The 21,578-nt window shown below is 34.9% G+C and overlaps 1 protein-coding gene across 1 annotated transcript in view; it reads right to left on the bottom strand.

Moving 5' to 3' along the window:
• Window positions 1-21,578, bottom strand: part of BRIP1 (BRCA1 interacting helicase 1) — a 181,080-nt gene that overhangs the window by 41,063 nt on the left and 118,439 nt on the right. Inside the window, 2 exon segments of the mRNA XM_059381073.1 lie at window positions 11,051-11,172; window positions 12,152-12,311. Of these exon segments, the coding sequence (XP_059237056.1) occupies window positions 11,051-11,172; window positions 12,152-12,311 (282 nt within the window).

Genomic DNA, 21,578 nt, shown 5'->3' with positions numbered 1-21,578 from the left:
TTTGGTGGCAATGGCAGGCATAGAAAATAGATAGTAATCACAGTCAGAGAAGGCTCAGACTCAATTTTTCACATGTCTCAAATTTCACATGATTAAACACTGTGACATTTAAAAACAAACATGGTCAAGAGAAAGTGTGCACATAACAAAAAGATTACATAAGTACTGAAAAATACTGAAATATATTTAAAATTATTTATTATCTCCACAGCCCAATAAATGAATTCTGATACTTTTTCCATCTAGATTTTTATTATGTCCAAATTTATCTTTTAAATAGTAAGTATATGCTTGATTTAAAAGTTATTACTTCCTATCTTTACAATATTTTTGTTAGGAATATTTGATTTAGAGCTTCTTAAATGTGAATGTGTGAGTGTGGCAATAAGACATATAGAAACATAACATTTTAAAACCTCATACTTCATCTTAGAAAGTTATGAAGACTTCTAGTTTCAGAAAGGAAAAAAGACATTTCCTCTTTCCTTGCCTCTCAAAACCTGCCCCAAACTTAAAAGACAAATAAGAAAAACACAATCTTCATCTTCATTTAAACTAAGAGAAATTTGCAACCTCAAAACCCAATACATGAATGTGAAAAGCAGATGGACAAATGGTTTATGACTAAACAGAGAGGTGAAAGTTCAAACCAAAGTACCCACAGAGCTAAGCCAGTTTGGCCAAGAGGAGTCCAAAAAAGTTCAGGAAATGAATGTATAGGTAAACTGCTGGAGGATGTGTACTATGAAGATGAAACAGTAAACAAGAAACAGGAAGAAGATTTGAGACCCAGAAAACTGGGGATCCAACACAGAAGACAGGCAAATCAAATTCCTAGGATGACAGTAAAGGGAAATCTCAGAATTTTGACAGTTAAGTGGGCTAAAGAAAAACTTGGTCCTGATTGAAGTGGAAGGTCAAGAGGCTCAAGAAGCAATGTCTTCAGGGGTTAAAAAAAAAAAAAAAAGAACTGACCTATTATCTGACAGGTGGATAGGATAATTGTATTGAGAGGTGCTATAAAGATTCACTGAAGGGTGACAGAAGATTATAGGTCTTTTAAAAAGGAGGGGTACCTGGTGGCTCGGTTGGTTAAGTGTCTGCCTTGGGCTCAGGTCTTGATCCCAGGGTCCTGGAATAGAGCCCCACAAAGGTTTCCCAGCTCAGCAGGAAGTCTGCTTCTCCCTTTCCTTCTGTCCCTCTGTCCCCACCCCGTGTTCTCCTAATAAATAAATAAATAAATAGATTTTTTTTAAAAAAGGGGGGGATCTTTTAAAAAGGAAAATAGAGCAGAGGGCATTATTAATGGGAAGATTAAAAGTTCAAGCAAGGAAGGAAATCATTTGACCACAGTGAACAATATTTTCACAGTCATGATTTAATTTTTTTTTTGAAGATTTTATTTATTCTTTTGAGAGAGAGAGAAAGAGAGAGAGAGACAGAGATAGTGACAGAGAGCACGACCTGGGGGGAGAGGGAGAAGGAGTCTTCCCGTTGAGCAGGAACCAGACTCGGGGCTCAATCCCAGGATTCTGGAATCATGACCTGAGCTGAAGGCAAACACTTAACTGACTGAGCTACCTAGGCACCCTGATCATGATTTGAATACTGATTATGGGTTTAATTTTTGAAATGTGATATAACTACATTAGGAAGAAAAAGAAGGAAAGGTATAGTGAGCTAAAATTTTTATCTCATACAGGAAGTAAACAGATTTAAAATTGATTAAATAAAGATAAATATGGCAGTAAATACCAGATAAAATAGCTTAAAAAAAAGTGAAAGTCACAGCCTCTAAGAAGCAGGGGCTGGGAGTGGGGAAGAATCCAAGAACCTGTTAATATAATAAACTACGTACTCTATTTTGTATAAATTATGCCTTTGTAAAAGCTTTCTTCAATTTTTTCAACTTGGTAAAAAATAATTTTAAAAAATGCAGAGGGGCCTGGGATTGAGCCCCACATCAGGCTCTAGTCCTGCATCAGGCTCTCTGCTCAGCAGGGAGCCTGCTTCCCCCTCTCTGCCTGCCTGTCTGCCTACTTGTGATCTCTCTCTCTCTGTCAAGTAAATAAATAAAATCTTAAAAAAAAAAAAAAAAGAATTATAGGTAAGATTGACATGTAAACACACTAAATAAACATTGCTGTCTACTACAGTTTATGTTATCTGAGACCCTAAGGCTTTATAGCTGGAGAAATATCAAGTTACATACTCACCTGAGGCCCACCTACATATCTGTACCCTGTAGACTTTAAGGGGATTTGACTAAGTAAATATAAATAAAAAGGGTAAAATTCACTATAAAAAAATTCTACTCTGGGGGCACGTGGGTGGCTCAGTGGGTTAAGCCTCTGCCTTCAGCTCAGGTCATGATCTCAGGGTCCTGGGATCGAGCCCCACATCCAGCTCTCTGCTCAGCAGGGAGTCTGCTCCCCCTCCTACACCCCCGCCCCCACCCGCCTGCCTCTCTGCCTACTTGTTATCTCTCTCTGTCAAATAAATAAAATCTTTTAAAAAAAATTCTATCTGGAGAAAAAAACAAAGTTATTTTCAGAGAAGTTAAAAATCAATTCCACCACCTCCCTTGAGGTAGTGCTCCTGATTATGCTCTGGGACAACAGAAGTTATATGTCAATCAACCTTATGAATCCCCAGGGTGATCATTTCACTTTTAAAGCCTTGAATCTACTATGGGAACAAAAGTAAAATACAAAGGTCAATAAAGTTCTTATTTTTGCCTAAAACAAGATGAACGCAAGAAAATAATTTTAAAAATTTTCATAAACCAAAAGTTTTTTTTTTTTGTAATTAAATATCCAAAGGTTTTATTTGTAGTCATAGTTAGGCATGGCTCCCCCCCACCACCATGGAAAGAGAATGACATGACTACTGGGAGAAAAAGAAGGAAAAAGGTTCATGAAACTTGCTTAAAATCTTGTGATTTTTAAATGTTTCCTCTCCTGATCCCAAAACATTCCTTTAAAAAATATGGGAATTTTTTAAAATTTAAGAATTAAAAATACCTCAGCCATTTATTTTAGTGTTTTTATGTCTGTTTCTCAGAAGGGATGAGAACAAAGATTTGGTTATCTCCGCTTTCACTATTCAAGGCAAATTACAAATTGTCAACCTAGATGGCATAGTTAGATTTAAAACTAGATTTTAATTTTATTATTTCAAGATAAACTTACAACCTACTTTAATAATACTTTGGCCAAACTATCCTTTGTTTAAAAAGCTGGGGGAAAATAGTGTACTGAGGAGGAAAAAAAAATGTTTTAAGTAACAACTCATTCTAGACCTTCAGAGGTGACATGGTTTTTCTTCCATATCTGTGCTTTGGCCTAAGTGCTTCCAATAGCAAGTTGCTGGACTCCTAAATGTTGGGAGTTTAGTATTACAGCCCCTTAAGTTTATATATACAGCCATTTCCCCTGGGTAACCACATGTTATTATCGGAGCTAGATCCAGGTGGGTTTCTGTATCAGATGCTACACTATAACTAGAACTCAACCACACTCTGACCTCAGGCTCTATTCCCGGATCTGGTTTCCCACAGGATAGCTTAGAATTTCCTTTGGCTTAGAATAGTCTCAAATCTTTAAAATGGCATACAGGGTCCTAAATGATTTGGCTCCTTAATACCTCTCCCAGCCTCTATTCACATGCCATTCTCTCCAACTCACTTTCTAACTTAGTTTCTTTCAATTCCTAGAAACTGCTTATCTTCTTTCATACCGTTAGGGTCTTAGCATAGTCTACTCTCTCTGTTGAGAATATTCTTTTTTTTTTAATTTGTTATAAACATAATATATTTTTATCCCCAGGGGGTCTCTGTTGAGAATATTCTTAACCATTCTGCTCACCTATATAACTCCTAGCCTTCTTTCCCATGTCAGCTTAAATAGCACTTCCTCAGAAAGTCTTTCTTTACCCCCAAAGACCAGGTCAGGATCCTGTTATACATTCTCATAGTTTTGTGACTTTTTCTTACAGCCTTTATCACAACTGTAAACAACTGTTTATTACTTCTATGTCACTCTTCCTTGCTAAACTGTAAATTCCATGACACAAGGGACTATAACCTGTGTAGTGGATCACTGTGTCATCAGTCTATTAAAGTATTTGGTCCTTGAGGCATTTATTCAAAAGATGGTTGTTTCATTATCCTGAATAGTCTTAAAAATCTGAATAGTCTTGTAATCTGGCCTTTGATGAGGCCAATCCACCTTATAAAATGTTTTTATGTTTCCATCTCTTTGTAGATAAGAGATGTCTCCTTCATCTATTTTAGGCAAATCAAAGTAAATGGATATCTGGACGACAGGTGAAAAGTGTTGCTTAATTTCACTTTCTCTAAGCATCTGAATACCCAGATTCAATCTCACCAAAACATTCTGTTACACATTAAGGTCCTTTACTAAATTACAGACTTCAGTAGTGTAGAGATAGCATCATGTTCAATTTTGTACCTACTATATTTAGTACAAGTTAGGCTCTTAGTAAAAGCTTATTATATGAATGAATGAATGAATGAATGAATGAATAAATGCTACAATACTCAAGATCATCAACACAATAATGAAAGTGATACAAAAGGAATATATAAGTCTACTTAAAATTACTAAGAATGGTTTCTGAAATCAAGTTTGTCTTGATATACTATAGCCCCTACATTCTGCCTTCATTTATCTACTGATGAATATACACACTGCTGTAAAAATAAGAATAATGAAAAATCAACATCATTCTCCTTAAAAAGAAATGTCAGATTTAAGAATTCATATATGGCTATCATCTAATAATATTTTGACACTTAAAAACACTGGCTGAATGTGGTTTGATGTGCATTCTATTTTATTAATGTTGTTATCTTCTGGGGTAAGCAAAGATAACAGCCCTTCCCTGAAATTTATAAAACATCAAGAATGCATGAGAAGACTATAAATTTATATGTATCTGTTTTAAGTCAATAACATAATTTAACATGCTTGCATTTTTCAATCATGAATGTAATTTTCCAAAATTGATTAAATAAACTCAAATAGCTTAGTACCTTCAAAGCTAAGAGAAATTTCCTAAACAACAAAAAAATAGTAGTTATTGTACGTCAATACTAAGATAACCAGATCACCCTCTATACTATATTAATAAAGAAAATTAACACAAAAAATAAAATTTATTATCTTAAGTTATTTTAATCATTGTAAGAGCACTTGTTATTGAATATTATCATCAAATTTTATGAAACCAGTTATAAAAATCTAACATACCACCTGAGCATCTTTAAAGTACAAAAATTTTTAGCTATTTGTCATTTTTATGAATTTTCCACAGGGGAGTAAAGGTACAACACTCATGAAAAGAAAATACTTCTATATACTACCAAACTATGGTAGGGAATATAAATAAGATGCAATTTTAAAATCTAAATATTGTACCTTATAATGTTTCATAAATTATAACCATGCCAATTTGAGATGTATATGCCTGAATTATAAAGTTGAAGGCTTTTGTAGTTATTAGATCATACTAATTGGTCAAAGGATTTGCTTTAGATATCCATTAAATGGGAGCCTTGTTATACTGTGACTTAATTGCATTAAAAGAAAACAACTTTTAGTTATATTTTTTCACCAACATCTAATCACATAAAGGTCTTGCTTCATTTTCTTCTCTTTCAAATACTATGGTTTAGTGCACAGAAAGTTTTCTTTTTAACTATTACACGATTAAGTATGTCCTTATAGAATGATCAGAAGCATCTGGGAAAGGTGGAAATGAAAAAAAATCCTCACTGGGAAAGTTAGCTTAATGCTTGCCCTTCAGAGTGGCCCATTATCAACATTTCATAGTGGGTTTCTTTATTTTCAGGTCCCTGAGGTGTGTGCAATAAATTATGACTTGAACTAAACAAGTCACACTTGGCTCCAAAATGAAATTTTCCTACCTCTACTTTCTAGTCCCCAAGGTGGGAAGAGGAAATCCTGGTCACAGCCAAAGAAGTCATATTTTTGGCTCTAACATACATTTTCCTGCTTCTCTAAAAGCCAAACTCTGCAATTAAGACTATAAGAGTCTTAAGTCAGTATTTTAAACTGTATTAATTTTTTACTTCCATAATCTGTGTCTCAAATTTAAGAAAAAAAAAACTTTTAGTATCATAAAATTAATGTCATTGCTCTTTCCCCCATTCAGATCACTTTTCTAACTCTGACACTGATCTTAACCTTCAAATATGAATTCAAATGAAACAAAAGAGAAAACAATGTAGAAATAGGTTACTTTATTTCCAAAAGCTAGAATATTTAAGGTTTTCAATATAAATAACTTCTACTTATTTTCATATGACAGACTAAGTATTAACATTAAAAAAACAAACAAACTATCAAATCCTAATTTGTAGTCCAGTAATCTGAAGAACTGTTCCAGTTTTGGAAGAGTCATTTACAGAAATCACTTAGTCCTTCATCTCATTTTACAGAAAACAAGAGTATGGCAATATTACGTTAATAGGTTTACATTTAATCATTAATTAAATCAACATTTTTATTTTAAAAAATCAACATTTATTGAATACCTACTACATTGCAAGGCATTATTTTAATTATAGAAACACAAAGAAATTATCCTAATCCTTGACGTACATCATATAACACATTATAAACCATATTTATAAGCACTGAAATATGAGGAGGGGAGTATAGTATATGTTTTAGGAAGTAATAAAGGACACTGGTAAAGAGCACTATGTAGGTAAATATAAAGCCAGTATTATTATACTTTTAGTTTGTAATTCGTTTTTTTCCTACATGATTTAAAAGGTAAATGTATAAAACAATAATTATAAATTATGTTAACAGGCATACATGTATAAAAATTGCAATCCAGACAGTAAAATAAAAGAAGAGAAGGACAGAGATTAAGGATATTACTTGTAATCTCCAGTAAACATTAAGAAAATAACTAAAAAATGGGGGTCAAAGGGGATCAAAATAGTACTCAATGAAAAAACAACTAGAGAGATGCCTGGGTGGCTCAATGGGTTAAAGCCTCTGCCTTTGGCTCAGGTCATGATTTCAGGGTGCTGGGATCAAGCCCGGCACCAGGCTCTACGTTCAGCAGAGAGCCTGCTTCCCCCTCTCTCTCTGCCTGCCTCTCTGCCTACTTGTGATCTCTGTCTGTCAAATAAATAAATAAAATCTTTAAAAGAAAGAAAGAAAGAAAGAGAAAGAAAGAAAAAACAACTAGATACAAAACAGGGTAATAATGAAGCAACTGAAGAACACAAAGCACAGAAAACTGCTGAACAGTAGAACCAAGTCCCTCCTTATCAGTAACTACTTTGTAAATAGTTTAAACTCTACAGCTGAAAGGCAGAATTTGGCTAAATGAATTAAAAAAACATGATCGAACTATACGGTGTGAACAAGAGACTCATTTCAGATACAAGGAAATTAGACCCTTATTTTATATCATATACTAAAATTTACTCAAAATTGAACCAAATATCTAAATTTCAGAGCTCCAACTATGAAAGTTTTCGAAGAAAATGTTCAAATCTGCATGGCCTGGATTTGGCAATAGTTTCCTAAATATGACAGCAAAAGCACAGGCAAAAACAAAAAAGTAAAGTGGACTTAATTATCAAACTTTTCTATTTCTATGTTAATTTACATTCATAAATTAATATATAAATAAATATAGCATATTTATAAATTTGATTTCTATTTTTCTTTTTTTATTCCAAATAAATACTTTCAATAATTTATTGTATCATTTATGAATCTTAAGAAAACAGCCATTATAGTACTCTGATTTATTTCAGATATTCAGGTATTTCGGATATTGATGGCTATATTCTAGTAATTTCCAAATGATAAAAGGCCTTCCTGATTATTATAAAATTATATATCTATACTCTTAAAAGCTTCTACACACAGTCTTTCGAATGGATGCCTTGCAAATATCCTTTAGTTACGAAAAAAAGGCAAAACTCCTTTTTAGAGTCTTGCCTCTAAGTCCTTTTCCACATTTCATAGAAAATACCCACACCTCTCCTATTGCTCCTGACTTTGGACTTAGGCATATGACATGCTTTGGGCAATAGGTTAGTAGATATGATATAAGTAGGTGTTCAGAAAGTGCTTGCTCAATCAAGCCTGCCCTCTTATATCTCTGCGGAAGTATAAAACATGGTAACATGTTCTGGCTAGTCTGCGGGTACACAAAGGATGGGATACATGCAGAGAAGAGCTGACCCAACTGGGCCAAACCTACATTGGTGAAACTATAGCACGGTGACTAAGCCCAGTAGAAATCGGCAGAGGGGCTTACTCAGGCCCAGCTTAGATCATCTACCACCCAGCTACTACTCCCCACCAACAGATATGTGATTCATAATAAATGATTACTGTTTTAATCCACTATGTTTTACAATTGTTTGTTTCACAGGAAGAGTTGATCTAGACATAAGGCAACAGGAAATATACTTCTCTTACATCTGATATTGCCAATGAAGAATTTTCCTCTTTATCTGTCCCTTGTCCCTGCAGTTTGGGCTACTTTTGGGTCTACTCTACTCACCCGTCTCACAAACCACAAGGGAAACTTCTTTAGAACTACCCTCCTCCTCTGCACCCAGATCTCATTGGAGCTTCTGTTGTTCTGCTGTTTTACATACAATTCAGATAAGCAGAACTGTGACAAGCAAGACCATTACTGAGGAATGTCAGAGCAGGTCATCTCTGAATTTTTTCTATGATGGTATGAGAAGGTGCCTGAGAAGAACTAATTCTGAGGAAAGAGAGAATTACGATCACAACACTAGTGCAATAACAATGCCCATAATCACAGTTGCTGGGAGTGAGGGCAGAGAAAGTAGAAGGTAAATGTAATTTTTTTCTTCACAAGTAACATTTTATTTAAATTTAATTTTTTTCAAAGAATGACATAGTAAATATCTTTATTCTCACCACATTCTCTTAAAATTTCTTTTCTACTAAAACAAATATTATAGAAAAAGTTAAAGTCCCATTTGATAACCACTCCAATACCATTTCTTTCTCTTGTCAGGTGTAATCACTATTATGAGTTTTATGTGAATGATTCTTTTCAGGCCTTGCTATTTTGTGAGTATAAAATTTAGTACAACATATTATTAGCCAAAAAGTTATCTCCTTCTGGGGTCCTCAAGGACTCCTATATAGGTCCAAGAAAAAGAGAAGATATAAGCATAAATTGAAGGAGCTAGTTTTAGGGAAACTATAAATATATTTAAGACATTGGGAGAATGTGTGGTACAAAGAAGGGAAAGGGATTTTCTCCACTCTAACAAAAGAGCATTAATGCAATGATACAGGACCCAGGGAAAATGATAAGACATCAAAGAGAGACAGTAACACCGACAGTAGCAGTGCCATCAGCAGCCCTCAGCTTCAATGGAATGTGGCAACAAAAGCCGCAAAGAAAGAAAGAAAACAATACAGTTTTCTTGAGTAGATGTCAACTATTTCATCAGTAGCTATAGTGAGAAGCAGTATTAATCATTTCAGAACAGAAGCCCTGGGCATGGTCATCAGCACTCGCAATGGAAGCCCTAGTGGCTGAAGAAAGGTAGTGGAAGCCACCAAAGTCAGTACACCCTGAAAGGATTAGATACCTCCTGAGGACTTTCAGAAATTTTGAAGAGATCTAGAGCTTAGGGAAGTGTAGGAGCTAACCAGAGAAATACTATTTATTACTGTCAATATTATATAATTCACAGTGTCTACTAAAGTATTAACAATAAATAAGATAACTGTCCAGGGAAAGAATTCTTGCTTTGGTATGAGACCCTAATGGGTTGTATCCTAGGAGGAAGGATATAAATTATACTCATTCTAGTCAGCTAAATGGCCAGAAAACCTTAAGTCTTGGTCTCAGATTGCTGGCACCTTCAAATTCCAGTAGGAAATAAAAGAAAATCCTTGCTGATGGAAAATAACATCACCTTAGGCTTCAAATTATTGCTACAGATAATTTTTCAAATATGTTTAGTAAACAATTAGTGATAATGAAGCAAAACTCCTGTTTTGGCCAAGACAGAAGAACTGGTTTGGGAATGTCCCTCCCATTGCATAAGACCATAATCTCAGAGATTAGGGAAATCCGTTAGGTGAACTCCATGATTCTCAGCTGTTTTCCTACATATAATTTCCTGACAATTGTATCTAGAACACTGAAGTACAAGCAGAGTATGGTTGTCCTGCCAAGCTGCGATGCAAGATGTCAGATTTTGGAGCAGCTAAATCACTGAAATTAGCAGGGCAGTGTATGGTACTGAGAGAAGGGAAATAAAGAAAGAGTCCTAGAATTCTAGAATTCTCTGGAGGACCCTTGTAAGTCTATGACTAAGAGCTTTATAAAACACAAATTGCTGGGCTCCACCTCCACAGCTTCTGATTCAGTTGGTCTGGATGGAGCCTAGAAAATGTGTATTTCTATCAAGTTCCCGGGTGATACTGATTGATACTCCTGGGTTGGATCACTTTGAAAATCACTCTTATTGAGCAAAAGATAATTTAAGTTAAAAATAAAATAAATCTGGGCACCTGGGTGGCTCAGTCTTAAGCATCTGCCTTCAGCTCAGGTCGTGATCCCAGGTCCTGTGATTGACCCCCACGTCAGGTTCCCTGCTCAGCAGGAAGCCTGCTACTCCCTCTCCCACTCCCCCTACTTGTGTTACCTCTCACACTGTGTCTCTCTCTCTGTCAAATAAATAAAATCTTTTAAAAAAGATTAAAAATAAATCAAATGATAAATTACTAAAGGTTTAAAAAAAATAAAATAAATCCATGTCTACTAAACTTTTCTCACTCATTCTGAGTCACCAGAGCATTAAAATATCTGAGGATACACACACACACAAATACAATTAACTTTACATAATATTCAAGAACTTCAGCACCTAAAACTAATATTACACTGTACATTAACTAAATGGAACTTAAATAAAAACTTAAAATCAACAATTTCTGTGATACACAAAACTTAAGGTTTGCTGGCCTACCTGTAGATCTTTCACGTTTGGAAAAGGAATCCCTATTGTTATGACAGCACGGGCATTGTCATCTGAGAAATCCAGACCCTCGCTCACTTTACCACGACAAACTGCTACCAAGAGGGCTCCATCTTAAGCAACAAAAAATAAAGTTTTAAAAAGCACACCCAAAATTCCCCAAAGCTGCTTGTTGTCATTTTGAAAAGATCTAATTAAGTAATAATAGCAACTTTAAAAGAATCAAATAAAAAACCATGATGAAATAAAGTTTTAAAATGGACACAAAATTACATTTCTGGTACCAAATAAATCTACAAACTGTGTATTCCCAGATAACATACACAGAAAAGCCACATCAGAGTATTATTAACTTGCAGATGAACTAAGCAATCAGGCATTGTTTTATCTTTAAAATAGTGAAATTGCAATCACTACTTTTACCACGAGAATGTAAAGTTTTCAGAATGATTTAAAGAACTCTAGTTTGTACTATATATCACATTGAATCTAATATTATATTGGAAAACATTTAAAACCTAAAGAACATTGTGTGTAATATCATCACGCTGACAATATTAACAATTATGTTGTAGCATCTTTAAGATGGTACACTGTTCATAAGTTATTACTATTAGCTCTTCCTGTCAAACTTTTTTATGGACATTTGCTAAATTTGAAATGGAGCCTTCAGCTGTGTTTTGAAATCTCAAATTCATTTTATGTAATAGAATGTAAGCATAAAGTACATTTACTTGCATCAAAGTGTAGGGTTCATCTGGCTAGTAAGGAAGATATTTATGCATTCTCTGTCCACCCTCTTTCACAAAACATTTTAGGTAGTGTAAGGAAGACTATACTAAATGTCTTCTTTACCTAAATATACGCTGTTTCTTAAAGTTGAACTGGCATCTCCAAATGAAAATATTCATAGGAGAACAGCTCCAAATAACAGAATCTTTTCACCTTATTTTCTTCTCAACCAGATTATAAAGTATAATTTTTCTATTAAGTGCAATTCATAAAAAAAAGATAACAAAATTCTGACAGCATCAACTTCTTACTTTATGATAAAAATACTGTTTCATTGACCATCAAATAATTTCCATTTACCTTTCTCGCCTTTGCACTTGATTGCATCATAGTACACCTGCAGTAATTCATCAAAATCAGTTTTTTCTCCTCCCTGAGGTTCTACAATGACTGTCTTCACCAACTCTAGATTATGCCATAAACCAGTGTAGAGCCAACGTTCTTTTAACTTTTCTAATAACTGAAAAGGAGAAAGAAAAAAATGAACTTGTTTTGTGTCCAAATGAACAAACTTACCTTGGTTTGTTGAAAGAGAATGTGACAACAATGTGACTATGGTAAGCAAATTAACCTTTCTTCATTTTACTTTTCTCATCTATAAAATGAGAAAAACAAGAATATGTCATAGAGTCGTTATTGGGCTAAATTCATTAACTAATTTAGATAGCTCTGAATGATGATGCCTGGCAGATAGTAAGAGCTCCGTAAAAGTTAACTGCCACCATTTCTATTACTACTAAATTACTGCTGCTGTTGCTGCTTTTGCTACTACTACTTCTATGATTGCTATCTTGGGATTTCAAAAGCAGAAAAAAATGACTTCTGTCAAAGTTGATAAATTTTAAGTTATCTCTATTTTTTTTTAAAGATTTTATTTATTTATTTTACAGAGAGAGTGAGCACAGGCAGACAGAATGGCAGGCAGAGGCAGAGGGAGAAGCAGGCTCCCTGCTGAGCAAGGAGCCCCATGTGGGACTCGATCCCAGGAGGCTGGGATCATGACCCGAGCCGAAGGCAGCTGCTTAACCAACTGAGCCACCCAGGCGTCCCTTAAGTTATCTCTTTAAACCCAAAGTGAAATTCCTTAATATCCCCACCTAAAGCTTCCTTACTTTTTTTTTTTTTTTTTTGAAGGAGGCTCCATGCCCAGAGAGGAACCCAATGCAGGGCTTGAACTCACAACCCTGAGATCAAGACCTGAGCTGAGATCAAAAGTCAGACACCTAACAGACTGACCACCTAGGAACTTCAACTAAAGATTCTTTAGTGAAGATTCTTTAAGATTATTTTACCTAGTCCATAGGTAGTTAAGCCATTTAAAAATTTGATCATCGGGACGCCTGGGTGGCTCAGTTGGTTAAGCAGCTGCCTTTGGCTCAGGTCATGATCCCAGCGTCCTGGGATCAAGTCCCGCATCGGGCTCCTTGCTCAGCAGGGAGCCTGCTTCTCCCTCTGCCTCTGCTGCCATTCTGTCTGCCTGTGCTTGCTCTCTCCCTCTCTCTCTCTGACAAATAAATAAAATCTTTAAAAAAAAAAAAAAAAATTTGATCATCACCGATTAAACAGAATCCAATAAATATATAAACAGACTCAGGTTGCTAACAAGTAGAAAATATACAAGCACAAGAGCACATTTATAAAGATAACCATGTGCTATAATATAAAACAATTTCCAATAAATTTCAAAGAATATCAGATTAACCACAGAGTCTAGTAACAATGTAACTTTAGATTAAAAAACAATATAGAGTTAGCGGGGTAAAAAAAAAAAAAAAACCCAGTAAACAAACTGAACATGTGTTCTTAAAGAACACATGGATTATATGTCCACTAATCTCAATAAAGCTAGAAAAAACAGGGGCGCCTGGGTGGCTCAGTGGGTTAAAGCCTCTGCCTTCAGCTCAGGTCATGATCCTGAGGTCCTGGGATGGAGCCCCGCATCCGTCTCTCTGCTCTGTGGGGAGCCTGTTTCCTCCTCTCTCTCTCTCTCTCTCGCCTGCCTCTGCCTACTTGTGATCTCTGTCAAATAAATAAATAAAATATTTAAAAAAAAAAAGCTAGAAAAGACAAACACCATATAGTTAAAAGAGAAAAAACAGAGAATTCCGGAAACCTTCAGATATTAATGATAAGTAAAGCACCCACAATTCAAAATATGGGATTCAGTAAAGGCAATAGTTAGATATATACTTATAGTTTAAGATGTATTTGTTTTAAAAACATGAAATTAAATGAAACATTCTTTTTTTATTTTTATTTATTTTTTTTATAAACATATAATGTATTTTTAGCCCCAGGGGTACAGGTCTGTGAATCGCCAGATTTACACACTTGACAGCACTCACCACAGCACACCCGCCCCCCAGTGTTCATACCCCACCACCCTCTCCCGAGCCCCCTCCCGATAGCAACCCTCAGTTTATTCTGCAAGATTAAGAGTATCTTATGGTTTGTCTCCCTCCCGATATCATCTTGTTTCATTTATTCTTTTCCTACCCCCCAAACCCCCCACATTGCATCTCCACTTCCTCATATCAGGGAGATCATATGACAGTTGTCTTTCTCCAATTGATTTATTTCACTAAGGATAATACCCTCTAGTTCCATCCACATCATTGCAAATGGCAAGATTTCATTTCTTTTGATGGCTGCATAGTATTCCATTGTATGTATGTATATATATATATACACACACACACACACACACACACACACACACACACACACACACACTACATTGAAGCATTCTTTTTAAGAAGCAAGAAAATCAAATGGTAAATGCAAAGGAAGTAGAAGTTAACAATAAACATAAGAGCTGAAATAAAAAGACAAAAGCCAGTACTAAAAATTATTATGATTTAAACTGATCTGTTTTACCCACTTGTTCTATGCAGAGTTCCATGCAGTATAGACCAATTATTATAAAGTAGGAAAGCAACAGGGAATTACCACAAATTTTCTAGAAAACAGAAACTAAATTTTATAAGATGGTTTACTTCCTCAGAATTTCACCCTTATCGATTTTGTTTTTTTATAAAGATTTTATTTATTTGAGAGAGAGAGAGAGAAAACATGCACATGGGCAGGCAAAAGGCAGAGAGAGAAGGAGAAGGAGAGAAGCAGACTCCCTGCTGAGCTCAGAGCCTGACAGGGGCTGATCCCAGGACCCTAAGATGGTGACCTGAGGAGAAATCAAGAGTCCCACATTTAAACGACGGAACAACCCAGGCACCCCATCACCCTTATCTATTTTCAGAATTAAATTTAGCAAGATCATAAGATAAAAATTTTTATCACTACTATGGTATAAATGTTTATGTTCCCTCAAAACACATACGTTGAACTCCCCAATCCCCAAAGATGATAGTATTATGAATAGGCCCTTTGGAAGGTGATTAGGTCATGAGCATGGAGCTCTCATGAATGAAATGAGTGCTCTTATAAAAGGGATCCCCACCATATGAGACACAGCCAGAAGACCCTGCCTACCAAACAGGAAGAGGGCTGTCATCCAACCTGATCTTGGGTCTCCCAGGCTCTAGCACTGTGAGAAATAAATTTTTGTTGTTTATAAACTACAGTCTGTGGTAATTTATTATAGCAACTGGAACAGACTAAGAAAATCACTAACTGGTAAAAAACCTCATTGTGTATTATACGGTGGTCAAGGTACCCTGATTAATAAGAAGAAAAATTCTCTGTAACACCATGTCATTAGGTTAAAAAAGAAAAAAGTAGGGCAGTCATTAAATCTAAAAGTCTATCTTACTTTGAGTGACTCAAGGGTTGACCATTAAAATTTGCTTTTTGAATATGCACTGTTTTTGAATTAGTCTCTCATCAGTGCTAGGAAGTATGAAAACCTTGTAACAGTATTCAGGGCTACAGTGTATGCGGGAGAGTCAAACTGAGACTTCAATGCAAAGATAAGACTTATTATAAATTTGATAATGTTCAGAATAATATATTAATCTCTTTAAATTTCTCTACTGAATAGGCAGTTTAGAAGAAGATATAAACATCCTAAGGATATAAAACCAGTAACATGTGACATGAATTTGCATAATTGTTGATACTTAATGCAACTTAATCCAATGATATACTGTTTTCTGTCATCTGAAAACAGCCTTTCATCTTTGATTCCTTGATCTTGAAATAATAACTGCCAGTACAATATATTTTTAACATTTAAAATCTGGATGGAGGGGCGCCTGGGTGGCTTGGTGGGTTAAGCCGCTGCCTTCGGTTCAGGTCATGATCTCAGGGTCCTGGGATCAAGCCCCACATCGGGCTTTCTGCTCAGCAGGTAGCCTGCTTCCCTTCCTCTCTCTCTTTGCCCGCCTCTCTGCCTATTTGTGATCTCTCACTGTCAAATAAATAAATAAAATATTTAAAAAAAATAATAAAAAAATAAAAAATAAAATCTGGATGGATACCTCTCACTTTACTTGAAGATCACTAAGTTGGTCATTCCAAAATATATTCCATAAAATCTATTTAAGAAGGCAAGTTTCAGAAAGAACAAAGAAATTGGTTCAATATAAACTTACCCCCAAAGACATTCCCATTACATAAAAAAGAATTCAGAATATCAAAGAGTTGCATATGATTTAGAAAACGTCTAACACAAGTTTAAAAAAATTTCAAAGCAGGGATGATACATCCAAAATTTCAAAATTTGTTATAATGAACAAAGAAAAAACAATCTACTGACTTTTTAGATTCTAAGAACTTCAAAAACTTATAGACAATGAAAGCAGCCAAGGATTTATAAATAAATCATGAATATTACAATTAAAAAGTAGAATATGCATTATATCAATCAGTTCAGGCAATTTTATGGCACATATAAAACAAACGGTCATATATTAATAGGTCTTTAAAAATTATCTGCAAAATAAAGCTTTAAAGTTCGGTGATATAGCTGAAGGAACTTCTAGCTCTAAAACTCTTTAATTCTATTAAATTTTTAAAACTGAATTGTTGGGATGCTTGTGTGGCTCAGTTGGTTAAGCATCTGTCTTCATTCAGGTCATGATCCTAGGGTCTTGGGAGAGTCCTGCAAAGGCCTCCTTGCTCAGCAGGGAGCCTGCTTCTCCCTCTGCCTGCTGCTTCCCTGCTTGTGCACTCTCTCTCTGACAAATAAATAAGTAAAATCTTTAAAAAAATAAAACTGAATTGCTAGTATATAAGATTTATACATAAGATTGTAATTCAGAGAATAAGGAGAGGACAAAAAGGAAAAAGGTGGGACACTAATAGACAGGCTATATTTTTTTTAGGTTTGCATTAGAGCTGAAAAACTTCATTGTTAATGCAAATTTTAAAACGAGGACAAAAATTTTTCCCTAAATAGAAACCATTTAAATTTGCTTTAATTGAAAAGGAAGAATTAATTATCCAATCATAGCTAAGACTATTTTTCCAGAAAAATTTTATGCACTTTGACACCTATCAGCCTTTCCAAATTTCCATACCATACCATTCATTCATTTATAAGTAGGCTCCACGCCCAGTATATATGTATGTATTTATTGGCTCCATGCCAATGTGGAGCCCAACACAGGGCTTGAAGTCATGACTGAGAGCAAGGCCTGAGCTGAAATCAAGAGTTGCTTGCTTAACCAACTGAGCCACCCAGGTGCCCCTGCCATACCATTTCAAGCCAAGTTCAGAGATATATTTTAGGCAATTCAAGTAAAGCTGAGGCAGGTAAGAGACAAATAATTTGATCATAACTAAGAGAGCTCCTGGTCAGAATTTAGAAAAAGAGAAAAAGGAAAAAAAAATTTGCTTTTCAGTTTTATCTATTTTTATGGTAAGAATACAGAGAACTGGAACTCTCATACAGTGCAGTGAAAATATAAAATGGTGCAGGTTCTTTGGGAAGAAGTCAGATAGTTCTTCAAAATGTTAAATATAGAGCTACCATATGATCCAGCAATTACATTCATAATACCCAAGAGAAATGAAAACAAAGCTACACAAAAACTTGTACATAAATGTTCATAGTAGCATTATTCATAATATCCCTAAGTAGAAACAACCCAAATATCTTTCAATTGATTGATGGATAAATAAAACATGGTATATTTATGCAGTGGAGTATCTGATCATAAAAATCAAGTACTGATACATGCTATAACATGGATGAACCTCAAAAACAATATACAGTTGACCCTTGAGCAACAAAGGTTTTAACTGTATGGGTCCACTTATAAACAGATTTTTTTTCAATATAGTACAGCACCATGTATGTATTTTCTCCTCTTTATGATTTTCTCTAACTTATTGTTAAGAATGCAATATATAATATATGCAACATACAAAATATGTGTTAATCAACTGTTTATGTTATCAGTAAGGTTTCTCATCAATAGTAGGTGATTAGTAGTTAAGTTTTGGGGGAGCCAAAATTTACACACACAGATTTTTGACTGCATAGGGGATTAGAGCACTTTTCAAGGGATAACTAAACTAAGTAAAAGATGTCAGACACAAAAGACCACACATTGTATAATTCCATTTATATGTAAGTTCCAGATAAGGCTAATGCATAGGGACATAAAGTAAATTAGAAGTTGCCTAGGGCTATGAAGGGGGAAAGTTAGGGGGAATACGGGGAGTGATTACTAAGAGGTATGGAGTGATGAAAATGTTCAAATATAGTTGCAGAACTTTGTGAATCAAATAAAAACCATGAATTTACACTTTAAATGAGTGAGCTATATGTAAATTATATTGCAATAAAGATGTTATATTGGGAAAAAACAACATAAATGGCACGCAGAACTTCTAAAGCACTATGGGAAGAAAGGACAAAAACCCATATTAATTGAATAAGACAAACAAAAGGAGAAAAGAGGTAAAGAAAGCACAAAATAATAAGTCCAAGTATGCCCAGACTTAAAGCAAACACAAATGAATTTAACTTGTTTATTAAAACTGGACACTCAGATTGTTTGGGGAAAAAAAGGAAAAGAGGTAGGTAGGGAGGGAAGAGGTAGAGAGAGAAAAAGAAATAATCATCTATATGTTGTTGTTCAATAGACACTTAAAATTAAACCACATAGAAATCTTAAAAATGAATTTATAGGAAAAGAAATGCAAGGCATATACCAAAAGCAATCAGGTGTATCACAGTCATAAAAAATAGACTTCAAAGCAAAAAGTTTTAGAACAGATATATATTCTATATACTTAAAAAGTACATCCACTAAAAAGAGGTAACAGTCATGAATCTTCATGCACTTAAAACATAGCTTCAAAATATACAAAAGAAAAGTTGACAAGAAATATAAAGATAAACTGACGAATTCGCTAAATAGTACTGAGGATTTCGATGTACCCCTCTTAGCTATTTATAGATGAGCTGGACAAAATTGGTAAGGATAAAGAAGACTGAAGTTTATAAGAATCATCAACCTTGCTCTACGGGCGCCTGGGTGGCTTGGTCAGTTAAGTGTGTGACTCTTGATTTCAGCTCGGTTCATGATCTTATGGCCGTGGAATGAAGTTCAACATTTTCTCTTTCCCACTCCATTTGCCCCTTCACTGCTTGCTCTCTCTCAAAAACAAAGAATCATCAACCTTGCTCAAATATGTGGGGAATTTGGTGCTGAATGGAAAATAGTGATTCTTTTCAAATATGTAATAATATATGTAAAGAACATATCAATGAATTTTTTAAACTTGGAATCATATATATTCACTGGAAATGAATAGTAACAGAAGGCCTTCAGAACAAAAAAAGATTTACACAGAAAGAGGAAAAATATTTTCTAATTTTGGGGGAACAATTTCCAGGTTCAAGAGGGAAACAAAATGGAAAAAAATTATTTAAAAACAATTTGGTAGGTCTTTTCTGTATAAATTTTAAATCAGATATCAATTTCTACAGAAATGTCAACAACAGCATTATTTAAAAAGCAGAACATAAAAAGACTAGAAACAACAAAAATATTTACTAAAGGTAATATATAAACTATTTCATAGTCATACAATGGATTATGATAAGCAATAAAAATAAATGGATTAGTGAAAAAACCAAATGGCAGAAAATTATATCTAATACCATGCCATTAAAAAAAAAAAGCAAAATTAAATAACAGTGTTTAGGAATATATATGTATTAGGGAATATGTATGTATGTGGTAAGGCCATTTTTTAAAAAAATGAATGGCAATTACAAACTTGAGGACATTGACTAACACTATGGGGGTAGGCAAAGAGATGGGATTGAGAAGGGGCATCCACATAGCTTTAAACTCAGTAATATTTAGTTCTTAGGTGGCAGTTTTGATGTTTGCATTTTATTAATTTATAAATATACTTTATAACTCACATCTATATTATATGCACTCTTATGTAAGTATGAAATATTACATAATGATTGTGAAAATGGAGCAGAATATATTTCTTTTGAATGTTTTTAGTAATACCAAGGCGTGGGGATGAAGGGTGGAGATAATAAAACAAATAACAATAAACAGATTTAGCCCATACAATGTGCCAGAAACATGAAAGAAAAAAATCTAAGGATAAAGCAGAGAACATCATAGAAAAGATACCTGCCTTCATGGCACTTACATTCTAATGAGAGAACATTACATTCCTAAAGATGCAGAATAAATATGGCCTGAAACTCCGAAATTTGTATCTACAACCCAGTTTGCTCCTTTATGTGCTATATTTTTAAGCACAGTCAAATTCACCAGTTAGATATCTCAAAGGCATCTGAAATGTCTCATAAGAGACCAAATTTATAACATTTTAGTGTTTGTTATTTCAATAAAGGATATCGCCATTCCCTTGAGTTGCCTTTGCTAGAACACTAAGTCATCCTTAACAATTCCCTCTCCCCACCTCAATGCCCAGGTACAATCTATTACCAGTCCTCTTAATTTTTGTCTTCTAACTATCTCTCCATATCCAAAGCCAACACCCCAGTCCAAGCTATTAAAATCTCCTGAAAAACTACTCCAATAATCTCCTAACTGATTTCCTGTTTCTTATCACTCTTACATCTTTAAATTTTATCCAGAGAGTATTTTCAAAATACCAATTTTACCACATGATCCACTCACATCTCCACTTTAAAAATCAGTAAGTATGCATCAACAAACCCTCCTTGCCCTCATGGAAATAGTGATTCAACGATACATGGAACAATTACTTTTGTGAGAAATCTGGAAAACAGTTAAGAGGCTCCCGCCCCTCGATGAGTATGAAACCAGCTACATAGAAGGTAGGAAAATTCGTGGCACCATTTGCCTTAGTCCCTCTCCCCAGCTCAGCATGGTGTGACTCAGGGAAAACTTCCAACTCCTGGCTTTTCCCTTAAGGAGAGAAGACTGAAATATACATCCAATGTACAGACTATCGAGGGACTATGTACAGACTAACCAGAGGACTGTTTTCTGTCCTTCCTAAATCTAAGTACTGACAGGAAAGGGTGCTGAGATGGGGGCTACTGAACACAAAGGCTAAAGTTTAGACTAGAATGCATTCCCTCCCCATAGTCTCGCCCCCTGGCTCAGGTTTTAATTAAGGGTAGAAAAATCCCAATTCCCAATTTCTCCAGGGAAAGGAAACTGTTGGACTATGTATCCAATGTTGTGCTTTTTCAGGAAGCTGCCTGAAGGACTGGTGGTTTCTGTGTCACTGGTCTCAGAGCACTGACAAGACCCAGCATCCCCAAATGCCAGGGGGCCACTGAGAACAAAAG

This window comes from Mustela nigripes, chromosome 16 (assembly GCF_022355385.1).
Source record: "Mustela nigripes isolate SB6536 chromosome 16, MUSNIG.SB6536, whole genome shotgun sequence".
Lineage (NCBI taxonomy): Eukaryota > Metazoa > Chordata > Mammalia > Carnivora > Mustelidae > Mustela > Mustela nigripes.
Note: the sequence above shows the minus strand (reverse complement) of the source record. Positions and strands in the feature narration are given on the sequence as shown.